The 19,902-nt window shown below is 33.2% G+C and overlaps 1 protein-coding gene across 1 annotated transcript; it reads right to left on the reverse strand.

Moving 5' to 3' along the window:
- Positions 1-10,515: 10,515 nt before the first annotated feature.
- LOC119828554 (proline-rich protein 4-like) lies at positions 10,516-13,579 on the reverse strand. Its single transcript, XM_038350742.1, has 3 exons — positions 13,490-13,579; positions 12,133-12,375; positions 10,516-11,057 (listed from the first exon to the last, which is right to left on the reverse strand). Exons 1-3 carry the CDS (start codon positions 13,499-13,501, stop codon positions 10,878-10,880), a joined length of 435 nt encoding a protein of 144 aa, XP_038206670.1. The 5' UTR covers positions 13,502-13,579; the 3' UTR covers positions 10,516-10,877.
- Between the last annotated feature and the right edge of the window lie 6,323 nt (positions 13,580-19,902).

A 19,902-nucleotide genomic window follows, 5' to 3' on the forward strand; every position in this document is an offset into this window, starting at 1 on the left:
ATGCGAAAGTTTGTAAGGATGTGTGTGTGTTTGTTGCTGTTTCACGCAATAACTACTGAACCGATTGCAATGAAATTTAATACTTAGATATACAACTTTTTACCCCGATATGCCTACGGGCTACAGACTCAAGCAGGTGAAACCGCGGGGCGCAGCTAGTGTTCATATAATATAATATATTCATGTAATAACTAATTAGCACTGACCTAACAAATAATATAACTAACTAGCTGTTACCCGCAGCTTCGCCCGTACTTAATAAATTTTCGTGGTACAAACTTTCATCATCTATTTTATCCCCTTGGAGGAAGGATTTGTTAAAATCCTATCCTATCCAATCCTTATTCTATCCTAAAATATAAGTTTCGTGTCGCATTGTTTGTTCGCAATGGACTCGCTAAACTACTCGACCGATTTTAATCAAATTCGCACACTATGCGCAGTTTTTTCTAACTGAAAAGACATGTATGATTTCAATTAAGATGAATGACTACCCAGGCGGAGCCGGGGCGTGAAGCTAGTTTAAAAATAAGTTAACTTATAAAACCCACTCTATTTGTCTATTTAATATTTAACAATATGATGCCCCAGATACATGAAGATGGTATTATGAGTAAATTAAAGTCGTTTCAAATAATGTACTATACAAGTCCGAATAAAATTTATGTAATATCTAATTTAAACTTCTTCGTTTTTCCTTTTTAGATACACAATTAATTCGCTGGCCGTGTCGGGCTCCGTAACTTGAAAGAGATATCATCGCAATGATGTATCGACGCCATTTGTAAAGCGACGGGGGCCGGACATACGTTCCAAAATTAAATTAAAGCGCGGTAAAAACAACGTTTCCGTTAGTTTCTATTCAAATTTCGTTTGATTCGATCTTCGTCCATTTGTCTATGACTTTTGTATTCCTGCTAATAGATAAAAATAATTTGTTTACTTCACAGCAAAAATTTTATTTCCTTTTGTCTTATTACTTATCGCATTCAATTAGTACTGTAATTAAATTAAAATAAAACTATAGATAATGGTTTAATGTTAATGCCATTGTACTGTTTATTTCCTTTGAATATCAAATACATATAAGTATCAATTATATTCGACGAAACCCGAAAATAATGGTGTTTTAAAATAGATTCACTCTAAATAAGCGTAATAATGGTTATCTAAAATCGATAACTTTTGAAAAAACTATCAAATGCATAATTTATTAAATAATAACAATGATTCAACAATCATTCAATTGCCCCATACCAGTCATGTAATTAAAAGAAATCCCAAACCATAATTTTTATTTTTAATAACTAAAAGATCGGGTTAACTCCGAAGTACATTAAGCCAGGATCATCTGTCATCATTAACGCCACAGACTCCTAATAAGTTCGGCACGAAAAATAAAAAAAATAAAATAAAAAAAGAAATAACTATCAAAGAGTTGCGTCCTGTTTAATGGTTGTAATTGTGGACCAGTGAAATATGGTCGTTTCGGACTGTGTCGTGGGTGAGACCGCTTTAATATCGACGTTTACACGCAATAAATATTCTAAATTACCCTCTACCTCCTTAGTTAATTTACATAACTGTTGACAGGGCGCATGTAAGGTTTAGAAAGTATGAGAGCTAGGTTTAGCGCATCTTTTTATATTTGGATGATAGACCGTTGGGCGATGGTAGCAATGTGTCCATTGATAACGTTATTGGTAAAAAAATATATATGGTATCTATGCTGGAATGTATCCTTTATCACAAGCATCTGTTTCTCAAGTTTACTTCTTAATGTAAAAAAAATAAAAAACTTTAAGATTTTATTACCATACTTAAATCCAAATTGACATTTATTCAAACAGAAAAGGTTTTTTTTATTAAAAAAATACATATATTTTTATCCTTTCCTTTCACCTGTTATTCAATTCCAATGTTTTTTAAAGTAGGTGTGTTGGCAGATTGTAATTTAATAGCTCTGGTCATAAATGGTACATTCTGTAATCTTGCTTAAATCGAATTATGCGCCCGTCGAACTTCAGACGCTTATTTGTGTCCGAAAAGCGCTCGAAAGACTTAAAGCTTCTGGTTGATGTATGGCGGCGACACGCGATTGCCGACCTTTATATTCAAATTTGGAACGCATTCAAATGCGTTCTTTGTCTATGCCACAGTTGACAATTCGCGGGCATTTCGAAAAAGGAACGCACGAACGTCATATCATCGTCGAATTTTGCTTTTTGGGCGAGCGATACGCATCTGGCTTCTGGGGAACGTTCTGGTGCATTTTTATTCTTATTTTCACATTGTGTCCTGAGATATAGTTCGAGATCGGTAGATATTTGACGTGAGGGACTGATAAAGTTAGTGTTTTGCGGCGGTCGCGACGTTAACGAGCTGTTGAGTAATGAGACGCGCCATTGTAGTTTGAACAATGGCAGCTTCCGATTCCCCATTGTTTCTATCATTGAAATTATGGCACACGTAACATAAACATACCACCACCTGTCCTAAAAGAGGTCTTATATCATTTTACTCCTTTAAAATCCGGCCTGGGTGAACTAGGTAGTAGTAGGTACGTAAATTTTTGTAAAGAAAAACAATGTGTTTATAATTAGGTCGAGATTGCTTTTCGAAGCCGAAAGTTGATGCAAATCATGGCGGAGACGCTTTGTAAGGTTGATCTGCATACAATGCGATGCAACGCTCCAGTTTGCTTGTAATTTACTGCTGATCCTTTGGCTTAGATGTCGTTGTGAGATACCAAGTACCATCCTAATTTAAAACAGTTTAATTTTTTTTCTTTTCTTCAATGTTTTTACCTAAATAATGAGAGGGAGACAATTTTGAAGGGAATAAGATAATTTAAATGGCAATAAATTATATATAATAAACTTACGTATAATTACATTAAGTGCAGCATATTTTACGTGTACCTATCCTACCCAATATAATTGAATCGGAAATTGAATACTGATGAAAATAATGAATTATTCGCGTACAAAAAAATATTCATTTACCAACAACGCATCTGTTTTATTGAACACAAATGTAACGAGACCAAAAAGGCGGTTTAAGTTCAAGTTGTAGAATCACACGCGGTAAATGTCAAACAGTCGGCCATATTGGTGTTAGGGCGCGTTCTGAAAACATTAATTTGTCAGTGAAGGGCGGGAACTCTCGTAATTGGTGTTCAGGGGCTGATAAAAAAGCTGTTTATTCATAACCGTGTACGCCCATGTCATTTATTTGATTGTATTAACTGATAAATTGGATAGTTCGTTCCACTTTGGGAGTAGTATCACAATTTTCAGGTGCGCTTTAACTCATTGGTTGCGGAATTTGATAATCTATTAATAAGTTTTCTTTAGGCTCCTAGGACCCATATGGGGGGCAGGGCGCAATCTATTATGAAGAACAAAAAAAGAAGTTTAACTCGATAGGAATGTATTCTTTAAGCAGAATTGCGGTAACATTTCGTCCCGGGAGATCAAAACACTCAGCATTTCATTGACTTCGATTCGAGGGATGAAGACGTGCTACAGTGCTAAAACCTACATGGAATTCCCAACGTTTTTAAATCCTCTACATTTAAACTTTTCATTATTACACAATCTTACGTTCAATTCAAATTAAGCTAATTATACAAAGTTGAAGTCTTTACACACAAAAAGTTTATTGACGCTTGATATCAAAAATGCAAAATTTATTTTAATTTCTACCACTGATTAATTAGTGAATTAGCAATGCATCAAAGACAATTATAAAAGAAAAATGGCGGATTCATATGCAGGTGCAAAACACAAGGTGCGCGTGCGCATGTTAAATGTAAATTGGCCAGCCAGTGACCACGTAAGATGGTAGGCCCTACAGATAACATTAACAGATAAATGTCAGCGGACGGAAGTTATTATTTTCCATAAATAAAAATCGGCATAGCTACTGGGTGTTTTGGAAAAATATTGAATACTACAATGACATAAAACTGATTTCTAGAATCATTCGTACATACGAAAAAAAATCCAAAGGGGTTCAATTAATTGGATTTGCTAAAATTTGTTGTATAAAAGATTTTGTAGTGAAATTAGATTAAATAGATGATGAGAACTTATAGCATTCCATTATACATCTTCCGATAAAACGAATAGAGTCACAACATAAGTTATATAAGTTACATCACAGATTATATAATATTTTAATTTTTGTATTAATTCTGTTTACATACATTATAACATACATACAATTAATATACATTTTCAGTTCAATAAATAACAGGAAGTGTAAAATGCCTCTAATCTTTCACGAAAATATCTTTCACAAAAATACGCCTGAACAGATCAATTATTTTTTACAAATTTGCCATAGAGTAATTAGGTTTATAGTCAGGACGACCATTGAGTACCTGATCAGTGATTCTTGCCGTAAAAATGCGAACTACTGCTTCTATCCCTACTAATATTATAAATGCAAAAGTAACTCTGTCTGTGTGTCTTATAAACCACTGAACCGATTTTGATAAAATTTGGTATGAAGATAGAACTGAACTTGGGAAAGGACATAGGATACTTTTGTCGCGAAAAAAAGGGTAGAAAGGGTTGAAAGAGGGGATGAAAGTTTGTATGCAAAGTTCGTTATTATCAAACCGATTTTGATGAAACTTGGTATAAAGATGGAGCTGAACGTGGGAAAGAACAAATCATACTTTTTAATGCGAAGAAAATACTCCATACCATGTCGCGTAATATAAGCGAATTCTAAGCGGGCGAAGCCGCGGGCGAAAGCTAGTAGAATATATATAAACGTTTACGTATTAGATATAAACGTAGGTAATCTAATAGTAGAAGACCTCAAAGACTAACTTCCTCCACGAGTTACCCACACATCACACGTCACATAGCGTGTCAGCTTAATTTAAAAGGGTTAAAGTCACGGCAGTGCCTAGATTGGAGAATGTCCTAGGTCTAAAAGATACAATCTTTTAAATTAGTGTAGAAATGCCGTATCCAAATAAACTTATATGCAAATATTGATTTACTTAACTGGACTTGATTTCATTAATGTTTTAAAACAGCTTTTTTTCTTTAACCTTTTCGCGTTTAATACGTAATTAACGTTATACAGATTCATCCATATATTTTGATGCTACTGCCACAAATAACATAATATTATATATGCAACCAGTAAACGCATATATTAAAGATATAGTCAAATAAACATTAACAGGAAAAATAAAAAAAAAAGAAAGGACAAAAAATAATTCCATAATTCAACAAGATCTAATACCATTAAAGAACTTATCAATTAGAAAAAATATTACATGTCGTGATATTAATAAAATTATTAGTTACATGATGCACGTAGGCAACGAAAACAACGTAATTTTCATGTCTAAAATTAAATACATGAAATAAACATATTATATACGAGTATAAAAAAGAACACGCGAGAGATTTTTATCAGGGAAAGCCCGGGTAGAAATATTACAAGTTACTAAAGTTTGTCAGTATGGATGGATGGATGTTTGTTTCTCTTTTACGTAAAAGCTACTGAATGGTTTTTAATGAAACTTTCCAATAAATATAATAATACTAACTGTTACCCGTGGGTTCGCCCGTAGGTAAAAGTGCGCGGCGCAGATATTAAGTACATATAGCTCTATTACCTCGAAAAGGTGGATCCAATAAATAGATAATAAAATGTTTTCTGCGGACCAATTAAGATGAAAGAATGAAAAAGATTATATTTAGTCTGACAAACATGGACCAACTAAAGCATACATAGATACTACTCCGTAGCTCTTACAATTTGTAATACAATAAAAAATACGATACTATTATTTTCTAAAAAATATAAACCCAACAGGCCTACATTTCTAAACCACCAACCGGCCCTCGTCCCAGGATTCAATTCAAATCCCGCCATTGTTGTCTGCAGTTTGTTTTGAACAACTTATCTGCTGTGATGAATGCGCACGAGCACCTACTCGCACTGTTGGACGCGATCTATTATATTATACCACAAATGACGGGTTATAATTAAGAACATCGTGAAATCTTTAAACATATTATTTTAATATACATAAAAATTACTAACAATATTGAATAAAACGTTTATGTTTTAAGTCGATCAAGGTTAGAGTACTTAAGAATACATGAATCTGAATTTATCTTTTCCAAAATCGGTTACCCACAGTGTGTAAAGACTTCCTTAGCCAGCTATAACGTTACCAACTCTATTATTTTGACAAAACGTCACTACGCGGCTAGTTAATCAATAACCCGCACGCTATAATATATCAAAGAGTCTCGTCAACTTTTTAAATCTGCTACCGGTGACGTAATAGCCTCATTGACATTGACAGTTGCGAGTTTGACAGTTTGACTAATGCTTGTCTATGGGAATGCGTTCGACGTTTGAAATGGCGCGAGTTTGGGATTGGGATGTCAACAGACTATTAATTATTGATGTTGGCCGTTGACTGATCGATTTGCGATGGGGACGACTTTTTTCATAATTTACATAGTAAATAAATTGATGTATAACATCATAACCACAATTGTAATTGATGTTTTTGCTATAAAGATTACTCTATGTGGCTTTCAGTTTGTAATAGTAAGACAGAAAAAAAATTATAAATTATAAGCGTTATATAATGAGTTAGTACACGTACATTTTCTAATAATTTATTCTTTAAAAACCGCTACCTAATGGTAATGCATCTATCTCATATATACCCAATCAAAATAATATTGACAGTCTTAGGCTTATTTCTATACTATACGCCTTATAAACCTTTTAATAGGTCTGATGATTTACTTAACGATAATACTCAAAACAAAATTACATATCATTTAAAAAATCATATTCGAGTTATAAATGCGTTTAAATTGAGTCATCCCGATTCGACAACCAGGAATGTTGAGTGTCTTAAGTTGACAAATTTATATTCTATTGCAAATAAACGTTAGAGCTCTATTACATTAGAATAAAGATCATAATCGTTAAGCTCTTTATGCATAATATACCGTTTTAAATTTGTTTTGAATCTGTTCGATCGCTACATTGGATCAGAAGCAACGTGTTTTGCGGTAAATTTTCGAATCTGTATACTGTATTCACATGCAATAAGGCTTATATTCATTTAATGATTCATAACTAAAATGAAAAATTAGAATTGTCTTAAAAGTTCGATCGGTACTTTCGATTACAACCAAGATCTGTTATCAAATGCTTGGAAATATTCGAAGGAGGTTGGAATGTCAACCACTATGTGTACGGATGTTTGTTTTGTGGCATAGATAACAAATATAAAAAAAAACAAATGAAATTCGAATTGCTATTGTTCGTTTTTTGAATTGATTGATTATGAAGGTGCTGGAAGTTTTATATTAGCGCGGGAACATAAACATTAGCACCCGGTACAATATAATTAACATAAGTATTGTCACGTTAGGATTTAAGTAGCTTAGAAGTTAAATTTTTCATAGTTTTAACTTAGTACAGTCTTTTTTGTATACATTTTAAACTATATTTTATTCTGTTATTTTTGTGTCCCTTGGTAAAAATCCGCCATTATTGGTAAAATTGAGTAGACCCAATTTTGCAGCGGGTAGTGATCATCAGTCACAGGTTCGAATCGTGTTCAAAGCAAATTGCGCCAAGACCCGCCCCTCGTAATTAGCGGCGTATTCTGGTTGACATGCAACGACTGGTGCAGGAATTAGGTTAGATTCTTATCACCTCAATGTAGGCTTAGGTCTTAATTTAAGTTTGAGGGTGTGAATTTATTTTTCACATTTTTAATAGTAATATTGTAAGTGTGGATTTATTTATAACAGGTTTTTCAAAACCATGATGAGTTTTGGTGATGCAGCTTATAGATAAAAGATCTGAAATAAAGTTTTGCTTTTTTGGTGACTTAGATGCTTTTATAATAACCGCAGTCATAATGTCAGGAATACATAGAAAATGTCTGTGTTACTTTCAAGTACGTAATTATAGAGCGAAATAAATAATTAACAAAACATAAAATTCCACTAAGTATGTGTATCGATACATAGTTTTTTTTTTATTTTCATGCAAAATCCACTGTTGGTATTTGTATGAAATTTGGTACAGACATGATTATAGTCTGGATAGACGCACAGGCTACATTTTAGTCGGATATCGCGCGAGTGCAGCCGCCGGTTTCAGCTAGTAAATTATAACGCCTAGATACGTAAACAAGCAAACAGAAGTCTAAACAAGGGGCCTGCTTAGTATAAGTACCATTATATCTGTAATATCTTTAACATATAGCACAATATACTCGCAAAATACTAAACAGCACGCAGATTGCAATAAGTGGGCCAATTTAATTTAAATAACCAAGACTACATTATAAATGATCAGCTAATACAAAGCTATTTTGATATTTCCATATGCTTGTTTCCTACAGCGGCCATGTTTGTTGTTTAACGCGCGAAATTATCCAGATTTCGCGCGCTTTCCAAATTTACATTGTTTATTCGTTCAGAAATATAATACGGTAAAGGTAGCTGTGGATACAGGTGAGTTAATTTATAGTTATTATATTGCTTCATATTTGAAATTGGTCTTCTCATAAAATGATTAATTCTCTAATAATATGGATTTTGTTTTAATCAAGTCTATAAAACGATACAATTTAGGTACACAATATAATGTATACATATATAACTTACAATGTTTATGACAATAATTATATATTTACTTATATTATCAATGAAAATGGTTGTAGGAATGTTGTGAATTTGTTACTATCACGCAAAAACCTCTGGGATGTTAGGATCTGTATAAAATTTGCTATAGAGAGTCTGGATTAACAAAGGCTTCATATAACCCAGGTACCACGCGACTAAAGACGCAGGTTCCAGTTAGTATACAATATGTAAGGTTATATAATACTTTGACCGCCTCCTTGGTACAGTGGTTAACGCGTGAGCTTAGAACCGAGGGGTCCTGGGTTCGATTCCCGGTGGGGACGCACAAAAAAAAAATGTCTCGGTCTGGCAGGACACTGAAGGCTGATCACCTACTTGTCCATAAAGAAAATCGATCAGTGAAACAGATGTATATCATCTGCCCCATACCCCACTAGGGGACACGGGACTTCACTTTTTATATAATACTTTGGTTAAATTATCGTCCACACCATTTTCCGTAAAAATAATTCAGAAAAATTAAAATAACTTTGTACCTTTATAATCGTTACGATTGCATGATTCATAGCATTAAAAATTATAACCTTACGTGAACTTTGGGTTAAAAAGTCCGAACAATAATCCGATGGTGGATATAATAGGGTTGTCACTTTTTAAAAAGTCGTTAAGCATAGAATATTTTAATTTACTTTTTATTGAAATAATACGCGTGTAACATTATAACTAAAACGTATTATCCTGCTAGTATATGTGAGCAAATTTATCTCGTTTTATGTAAGACAGTACTCAGCAGTATCATTAAGAGGATGTAGTATTTATTTATTTTTGTATTACTTACCTTATTATGGATTCAGAAGATGAAAACTTTTTAACATGTTTCGCTACAATAAAAAAATAGATTCAAGAATTTCATCTCGTTCCATCCAAACTTTCACAATTTTTGTTTTTTTCTCTTCACAAATATTTCAATTATGTTTTGTACGTGTGGCAGCCCTGTCGAGCATGCAGGCGGGTCGCAGTAGGGGGTTGGCAGGTGGTATTGCCGCTAAGAAAAATAAAAAATATAAAACAGACATTGACGATGATACGCTGTAAAACCTTACTGCGTGTTGTTTGATTTTGACGCTATGCTGTGTTGTTTTTTTCTTACTTGTACACAGCCAGTTTCATACTGATAGACTGGATGTTACCGAGATAGTCTATGCTATTAGTATTAAGCTTGAACATTTGAAAACCACGAGCTGACAACCCTACTTTTAGTATCTATAGTCTATGCCTAGCCTACAAGTTAGTGTCGTTGACCGCTAGTGAAAGTCTTAAGTACTTCCTAGCTTGGTCATTAACTTCGTATAAAAAATACCAAAACAATGCGCCAGCACTGGTTTCGCTTATGTTTAATCGATACAAAAAAGGCTGTGAGTCCGCTGCTTATATTTGTCCGTCCGTCCGTCTGTAACCAGGTTATATCTAATGAACCGTGATATTTAAGTAAAATTTGAATATTTTAGTTGTCGCTATAACAACAAGCAAAAAATTAATCGAGGCTAAGCAACGGTTGGCACGGTCATAAATCGGATGAGTGACAATGTTTTTCAGTAGCTTTTTTTGTACGGAACCCTTTGTGTCGCGAATCCGACTAACACTTGTCCGATATTTATAGAATCATTTGACCGTATAAATTCTATAGATGGAGAAATCAAAACATCGCAATATATCAACATATTGTATTAAAAAACTTAACAATAATTACACAATAGTCAACAACAATAACAAATACAACAAACAACAGATCGATACACACAATAAATATCACATTTGTATACAGGCGAGACACCGTTATATTTACAAACCGGTATCTACCGGTTTCACCCGGGAAATACCGAAAGCGGCGAGCTCACAGCGCGAGCTTTGGCCGACCGAACCGTTTGTACCCTAAAATATCTATGGCTTTTAATAATAAGCGAAACAAATTAATAGACAATAATTGCAAAAATGTTAAATTGGCTCCAGTATTATTTACACTATATATGTGCGCTATGCCAATAAGAGAAGAGACTAATTTTAAGCTTGCTGATCGCACTTAGCTTTCTATACAATTGGAAGACAGTTATATCACTATCTCCACAAATTGAACTATTTGTTTTAGAACAGACTAATCATAGACATTAATTTTTGTACTATATATCTAAAATTCTAGAGCATCAAACGGGTTTAGTGCTTTCCCTTGTGGTGGTAGATGTGTTTGTACACTGGTACGTGGACGGGGTAGGGCTTAGGGATCGGTACTTCGACCTTCTTCTCAACCTCCACCGGGTAGGGCTTCTCGACTTCATAGGGCACGGGCTTTTCTACCGTGTACGGTACCGGTTTTTCTATGATTTGTGGTACGACCTTTAAAAAAAAAATTAGCAGATTGCAATAAAGAACACGTAAAAATGAAATGTTAATATTTCCTACAATTTTTATTTATGTTAATCAATATCAGGGAATGCATATTAAATTTAAAAATATCTTATAAATTATACAAAACAAGTAGTTACATATCATAATGGAAAATATCCATGAGGATTGTCAAGATAAGATTGCTTTGCTAAATATTTCACATAGATGATTTATTTTATAATTAGCCTATAATTTCAGAAAGTCTTCAGTGACCAATATAAAAAGGGTGGCATAATCAATGATATAATATAAAAAATAGGCTATAATATCAAGAATTGTCACAATGTTGCCGTACACGGTCTGTTAATCACCACTCTCACTATCAATTACCGTTCCGGTCCGATTTGGTGTTGTATAATATCGTTAAATGCACGTAAATATTAACAATGGCAATGTTTTAGCTTGAAAGTTGTGTCACGTTGCGTTCGATTGTCTATGGTTTATACAAAAAACGTATCTTCGGCGTGAAACTAAATTAAAAAAAAAAATACACGAGGAATCACACATTTTACTTCTTTTTTATCTGTTTTGAAAAGATTTTATAATGTCTGACCTTTAATCATTGTATGCTCATTAACAATAAGTGGTTAAACAAATAATGTTTAGTTCATGTTTTTGGCGCAAAATGTAATCGTATTAACAGCTGCTGTTAGCAGATGACAATAATTGATTAAAAAAAGTGTGACCGTATGAGTCTCGTGTTAAAATTGGAAATTGAGTTTCACCTCTTATGTAGGACGTAACAAACGATGAGAAAAATCTAGACTTAGCTTATTCAATGGCATTGATGTAAGATTTACGTGTGAATATAAAACGTTAAGTTCTAGGCTATTCTTTGTTGATATTAATTGCACTATTTTGCTAGATGTAAAGTCTATAAACTTGGGTATTTTTTACTTTTGAAATATGTATATACTGAAATAAAAAATAACAGTAAACTCACATTACATTCAAGTATGATTTTAGCAGTAATTATTATTTTGTATGTTTAATAAATTATTTGTTATCTCAACATTTAACATACCTTATAAACCGGCACATGAATCGGTTGTTCCACAGTAACATGCACAGGGTAGGGTTGAGGTATCGGCACCTTCACATACTGTGGGACAGACACCGCCACCGGGTGGGGTATGGGGACGCCGATCTTCTTTACCACTGTCACGTGGTACGGTTTTGTGTGCTCCGAGTGCGTCTGGCCTTCTGTCTCCCAGCCGTCCGAGGGACGTCCGGCCGCGAGCGCGGTTAGCATGAGAATCACTGTTGTCTGGAAGATGAGGGTAGTTTGTGAAATTGTGTGCTGTTTTAGTTCGATGAGTGGGTAGCTAAATAAGTATTGAGTGTAATATTAAATATAATGAATTTGTTTTGCGTTAAGTTATTATTGCAAAAATATTCAGTATTGGAGAAACAAACAGAAAAAGAACATAAATGCTAACATGGTATTTGTGAAGAAAATAATTCAAGAGCTTTGTCACATAGTAATGGAATTTAATCTCTGAACATTGAAGTCCTAAGGGACACTCTTATAACACTAAAATAAAATCAAAAGTATACGAAATAGCTATTAATTAAGTAGACGATTAATTTATATTTATGTACATAAAAAGTACATTATTATTGATGATTATGGTTATCTATATGAACCAGAATAATTTATATTTCCATCAGACTAATTATGTATAGCGTGGGAATAAATAACATCGAAGCGTGGATTTAACATACTATATATATTCTTAAGTTAAGCGTTTTATTGCCAATTAATGGCAATTAAATAAATCATTATCATACTAATTGTACAGTAGATATAATTAAACGATTCACATAAATCGTGTCCTAACAATCAATAAAAATTGGCATGTGATATAAACTCGACACTAAATAAACGGTGATTTGATAGGAACTACAGTTACATCAGAGTTAAATGCGGAAGCTGCAGACATCAAGAAAAAAAGATGAATTTGTCCTTTCACTACGCGTTCCGACTGTGTCTACCGCAGATTAAATAACAGTATGACAAGAATCACAGTTTGTAAACGTAACGTATTTAAAAATGTAAATTAACTGTCATAAACATGTTAATAGTCTATATAATTGCACATTCTTAATCTGTGGTTCATTAGAACGTGAATTTGAATTTCGAATTTATTGAAATAGGCATAGCCCGCTTTGTGTCCGATGTGACGCGCAGAATCGTTTAGGAATGTTAATTATAAACTTGACATTTAAAGTTATTTGAACAATTTTTATTGGTAGCTCGGCTCGAAATTATGTTTTACAGTTATAATAAACTTATTTTGGTACAAGTTTAACTTGCGTTCGGCGTTTTTGGTGCTTATTGCTCAACTTATGATGTAACAGATAAAATAATTGTTACTTACGTAAGCGATCATGTTGATTTACTTGGATGCTGTTGGCTTCGGAATATTGACTGATGCAGTTGTACTCCCCGCGAACGTTTTATACTTGGTGAAATGTATCGCACTCCTTTCCATTATGTGATAGGGTACTCTCACTACCGTCACCTAAAGTTGGCGTATCGAACGACGCTTTTCGAACTGAACATTCCATTGCGCGTTTATAGCGATACGTACATCTCAGAGAGTTGTAATTACATGCAATGGACTATAAAATATTCGAAAATGTTGTTGCGGTTTGTTATGGGTAGGATGTAGGTTACATTTTTACATTACAATCCGTAATAGGGATTTTGTTTATTTTTTTGTGATGGTTGTTATGTGTGGTGTTTTTTTAATTAATAGCAAGATGTCCAATTCACTTTCGTTCTAGATTTTAATATAGATATTGTCACTAGATTTTTTTGAGAAGAAAATTTTCATAGGATTAAAGTAGTACAAAACGTAAATACAAGGAAAACTAGATCTACTGACACATTTTAAGTATTAAGTACATATCTAGGTTATGTGTGTATGAATATCATAAAATATTTTTAGGTCAAAAATACTTAACCTCTCTTACTGGCTATAATTGATTTTAAAATGTGTCAATATAAAAAAAAGTTTAATTTGTTCATGGGTATGTTTTCCATACACAATTTGCTCGTTTATGAAATAAACATGTGATAACTCACCATATTTTACCACTAACCGTCGTCTGCAAGCTCAACCAAGTTGTATGAAGTAGGATACCAATAACTCACTCCTGTACAACTCAAAGTTCGACTAAAATAGGTTAACCTGTTTCGATTCTTTTAAGATATATTCTGGGCACACAAAACAATAAATTGTGTTTTGGTATCATGCAAGTAACGACGAATTTTTTTCGGATAAATTAATTCTATTTATATGAGAATATATTATTTTATTTATGGACATAATTATGTCTGTATGTGTATGTAATTAACTAATTTATTTATTTAGATTACAGTAATTTCATTAATGTTATAGCATATTTTTCTATTTGAAAAACTTCCTGTTAAAATTAATCTTTTTCAAAATAACCGGATTATAATAAAACGATTAAAATTCATATCGGTCTACATCCGAAACGGATGGACTGTAGGAATGATAAGCAGATACTTAGACTAGAACTAGAGCAGATATTTAGAAGGAAAAAAATTGAAACAATTTGAGATAACGAAGCCGCGGGATGACTTAGTGAATATTTATTGAATGAACTTATTACTCATTTAACTGAATGGAAAGAATCTAAGATGAGGTGTGTTTTTAAGATATTGAAAAAAAAAAAAAATTAATCGTCAAATTACTAGTGCTTGAAACGGTGAAGGAGAACATCGTGAGGAAACCGGCATGTCGAAGAATCAAAAGTTCGACGACATGTGACATCTGACAACCTGAACTTGGCCAGCGTGCTGGATTATGATCTGAACCCTCATAGGAGGCGCCCCGTAGTGGGAATAGATATAGACTGATGGTGATATTTTAAATTCGTTTAATAAGTTATACAGAAAAAAATCACAAAGTCAAATTCCATCCCCGAACTAAAAGTATTATTTTAATGTAAGTACTCTTATGAGAGTGAGATTCACCCCAGTAAACATAGTCACTACGGTGCTCTAGCATTCAAGCTATCTCCAGATATAAAAAAACATATTATTTAATTATTTTAAAACAAGAAACTAAACCGCTTGAAAATTTTTAGAAATAGACCAGATTTAAATGGGATTACATGGCAAGCTTTGAAATAAAAAAAAAGAATCATAAAAATCGGTTCATAAAGTAAAAGTTAATCTAAAATCGTAAATATAAAACTCAGTAATAATTTATTATAAACATTTAAAACGATAATTAGGGATAAATACTTCACATGAGTGTATCTTGTAGGAATTATGTCATAATCTGTACCTTTCACTTATCTGTGGCTAATGGCCGCCGGAACCGACGTATCCCGCCGTTTTGCAGTTCCGCATTGAGTTTATTGTTTTTTTTGTGATTTGATGAATGTGGTAATATACCACTTTTATTTTAATAATTTTGGGTTAAATTGTAAGATGTTATTTTATAATATTATGTCGTAAATATAAAATATAAAATGCATAATAATGTAAATTATAAAATGTGAATACTTAATTATGTTATGTAAATTTTAGTTAAACTTTTATTTACCTCGATATTATCAGACACTATTTGAATCAGTAGTGTTAGTAACCCGTGTCCGTGTAGTTAGTTAAAACTGCTAAATGCATTTGGATAAGATTTTATAGATGCATAACTTGTCTTTAATATATTTATTGTAAAAACTTTTTTTTTTAATTAAAAATCTGATAAGTTTTTTTGGGACTAGATTCTGAGTCATATTATAATAATCACAAATATAGTATTATATTATCTGTGCACAAAACTAACGATATAGTTAACGGTCAAATTCCTTAAAAATTGACCTTTCGTCCACAGTCACTTTAGCATAAAAAACTCCCGCTAATATAATAATAATAATAATATACATTTATTAAGCACACCACACTAAAAAGCAGCAATATAGAAACAATAAGAATGAATAAAACAAACATAAAATGAAAAACAAAATTATAGCTAAAACATTTACGCATACTGTGTGGCGACCTAAAAGGGGAGGCCACTCAGCATCTGTTATGCCGATATGGTCAGCATAACGCTGATTTTCAGAGCCCCACCAGGCAACAACGCATTAGCCCAAAAGTGTCCCCTATTTTAAATAATTTATTTATTTATTTATTCTATGGAACACCAACAACAAATACATATTACATTAAAACTATAACTATAATCGCGAAATAAACTGGATTATTAATTTTCTTGAATTAGATACTTTAAACTAAATAAATTTCATTAGAAAAGGAATGTTTCATTTCGACAGTATTAGACTGAATTCATTTGCGTACCTTCCCTTACAGGGTCTTATTGATTGAATCGACTTTGATAATTGTATTTTCTTCGGTAGCTGGTGATTTACCTGTACCTTAAGCTTGGTCTATTTTTGAACTGACTCTTTGAAGGTACTTGAGATTTTTGTTAAAAATAAATATATTATAATAACCAGTTCACATCCGTTGCTTGTATAAATTCGAAAGGCGTTTAAAATTTTATGAGAAAACAAACTCCGTGAGGCGTGAATCTTTCGAAGTTAATTATTTAACACTAGCTGTTGCCCGCAGTTTCGCACGCGTGGACAGAATATATTATCATGGTACAAACTTTCATCTCCTATTTTATCACCTTGGGGATAGGATTTATCAAAATCCTTTCTTAGCGGATGCCTACGTCATAACATCTATCTGCAAGCCAAATTTGAGTCCGATCCGTCCAGTGGTTTAGGATGTTCCTTGATAGATCACTGTCAGTCCGTCACCTTTGAGTTATATATATTTAGATTTATTCAAGTGTAATCAGACTTCCCTTTATCAAGGACGCTCTACCGTGCAAAACTTTTTTTTATTATTTTATATCCAATAATTATAGTATTGTTCTTTTTTTGTTTACTTATCTCTACAATTTTGTCCTTGAAATAAATGTATATTCTTTCTTTCTTCTTTCTTAATAAAAGGAAGGTTTTGCTTTTCAGGAGACAATTAGTCAAATTTAGACGACAATTACTTTAGATTAAAGAACTGGAGAGAAACTTCACCCTGATGAAGGTTATTCAAGTTTTAACTATCTTATAGTGATAGTGTTATTACATACTTTAGACTAGCAGTCCGCCCTGGCTCTCTCCGCAGTATATACATATAGTCTATTACACTTAGGAATCACGTACCTGTTTAATGGTGAATAAAAGTTTTTAAATTGGTGCATTTATTCCTGAGATTAGCGCGTTCATGTAAACAAAATATTCTGCTATATGTAATTGTATTATATTAGAATAGAGTAGATTTTAAAAGAATCCTTATAGAAAATAATCAATTGATGAATTTATATAATATGATAATCGAGTTATTATAAGAATGTTATAGAAGGACCCGGATTTTTTCTTTTCAATAAAACTTTAACCCCACTTTTGGACAGTTATAATACTCCGAGAAAGGATAAAAATATATTAATGATTTTTATGGAATCTAGAAAAATAATAATATCGCAATACAGAAACATAAATCAAATGGTCTAAAATTCTTCTTTGATACAAACATTGCCTTGAAACCACGACTTTTATCTAGTACATTCGTTCTCTATCAAATCAATTATCAAACGAATGTAACTTTATGCAAATTCCCGCCATCTGTTCCCGCCATGTTTGTTTTTTTTTAAATTTTTAAATTCATTCTATTGATGGCCAGTCACACGATGGCCACAGATAATGTTGTATTGTTTTTAATTTAATTAATTTATTCTGTTTTGGTGTTAATTGTTTGACAGTGTTTAATGAATACCGAGTTATTTATTGTGTGTTCAAATTTAAATTAATGATGTATTAATTTGTTTTTTGAGAGTAATTTATTCTTTGTTTATTTTTTAGTCGCCTGGTGTTTGTAGATGGGGTGGGAAATTGGTGAGCATTTTTTTATTTACTAAATTTACTGTTAAATAGATTTATTAGCGGGCAGCCTTTATTCTATTTTCAAAAGAAGCCAAAATGATATATGATAACTGCTAGGTATGTGCCACTTAAAATCCAAACAATATTAGTCCAGCTGTTTTGTACATGTACATTTTAATTTTCCATATTACTACATTATAACTTTTCTTAGTTTTAAAACGAGATGGCGTCCTATAGAAATAATATACAAATTTGTTCATGTTCAATACTTACGAATATTAATTAAAAAAATCACTCTCTTTAATCAATAGAGGCAAACAAACAGAGAAACACACTTTCGTATTTATAATCTGCTGCAACTTGGTCTCTGATGGGCATGGATCATGATACGATTGAGAGGTCATCTTTCACTGGTCTTTGCATTTAACTTGTAAACATTTTTTTTTTCCTCTATGTAACCAGCTGCAATATACAAAGCGAATTTATTCGTTGGTAAAGGAGTTTTATTTAGGGTTCTCAATAATTTTTTTTTTAAATTTTATCCAAAACGATGCTGTAGTTTAGCCGTGTAAGCATAACAGACGGATAGCCTCTCGATGTTATAATATCAGTAAGGGTCTCACAATATTTTCTTCTCTGCACCCGTCGTTAGCTTGGCTCAGTGGTGAGAACCTCGGACTTCAAAATCGATAAGTAGGGGTTCGAGACCGGGCGAGCGCGCAGGAAGTTCGACGACATGTGACATCTGCCAACCCGCACTTGGCCAGCGTGGTGGATTATGGCCTGAACCCTCATAGAAGAAAGAAAGAAAATACGTTTATTATGACACGTACAGGTAAATATAACAAAGTAATTATTATACTTAAAATATATATATGTGCCTTAATTAGGCCCGCCACTCAGCGTACTGACACTGATTTTCAGTGGATGCCTTATGCCTTATTGACATAGGACGCCTGTGTCCCAGCAGTGGGAATATATATGGGCTGATGATGATGACCCGACATTACACGTAGATACGTAGATTATTTGTTACTAGCTGACCCGGAAAACGCTGATCTGCCCTACTCTTATCAATTAGGAATATGAAAAATAGATGTTGGCCGATTCTCAGACATACCCAATATTCACACAAAATTTCATAAGAATCAGTCCAGCGGTTTCGGAGGAGTTAGCTAACTAAAACTGTGACATGGGCATTTTATATATAAGATAATGTACACTCATAAGAGGCCTGTGTCCCTTAATTGGGAACATATTATATGATGATGATAAAGATGATTTGTTTGTTTGTTGGTTTGTTAAGTCTCAATTCGTTCCGACATTGGATAAACCAATTTTGATTGCATTGAACTGAATGTATTTGCTTCTTTCACTTATAGGAACAGGGTGTTTATTTCTAGCTTTTGTTATCATAGAAAAGCCAATGTGAGCGATCGAGACCAGCTTTTAAATAGACCTGCTTAGAAAGTGAAGTCCCGTGTCCCCTAGTGGGGTATGGGGCAGATGATGTACATCCGTTTCACTGATCGACTTTCTTTAGGGACAAGTAGGTGATCAGCCTTCTGTGTGCTGCCAGACCGAGACATTTTTTTTTTGTGCGTCCCCACCGGGAATTGAACCCAGGACCCCTCGGTTCTACGCTCACGCGTTTACCACTGTACCAAGGAGGCGGTCGAATAGACCTGCTTAGAACCACAAAATTGTGGAACAGCTTGCCTGCGTCGGTATTTCCATCTGCCTTCGATATGGACTCCTTCAAAGAAAGAGCCTATAAGTTCTTAAAATGTCGGCGAATCAATCGCAATTCTCCAATATTGTGATTGCTTATCAGGTGCATCGCCTACTCTTTGAATGAATGAAT

The sequence above is a fragment of the Zerene cesonia genome, chromosome 8 (assembly GCF_012273895.1).
Source record: "Zerene cesonia ecotype Mississippi chromosome 8, Zerene_cesonia_1.1, whole genome shotgun sequence".
Classification (NCBI taxonomy): Eukaryota; Metazoa; Arthropoda; class Insecta; order Lepidoptera; family Pieridae; genus Zerene; species Zerene cesonia.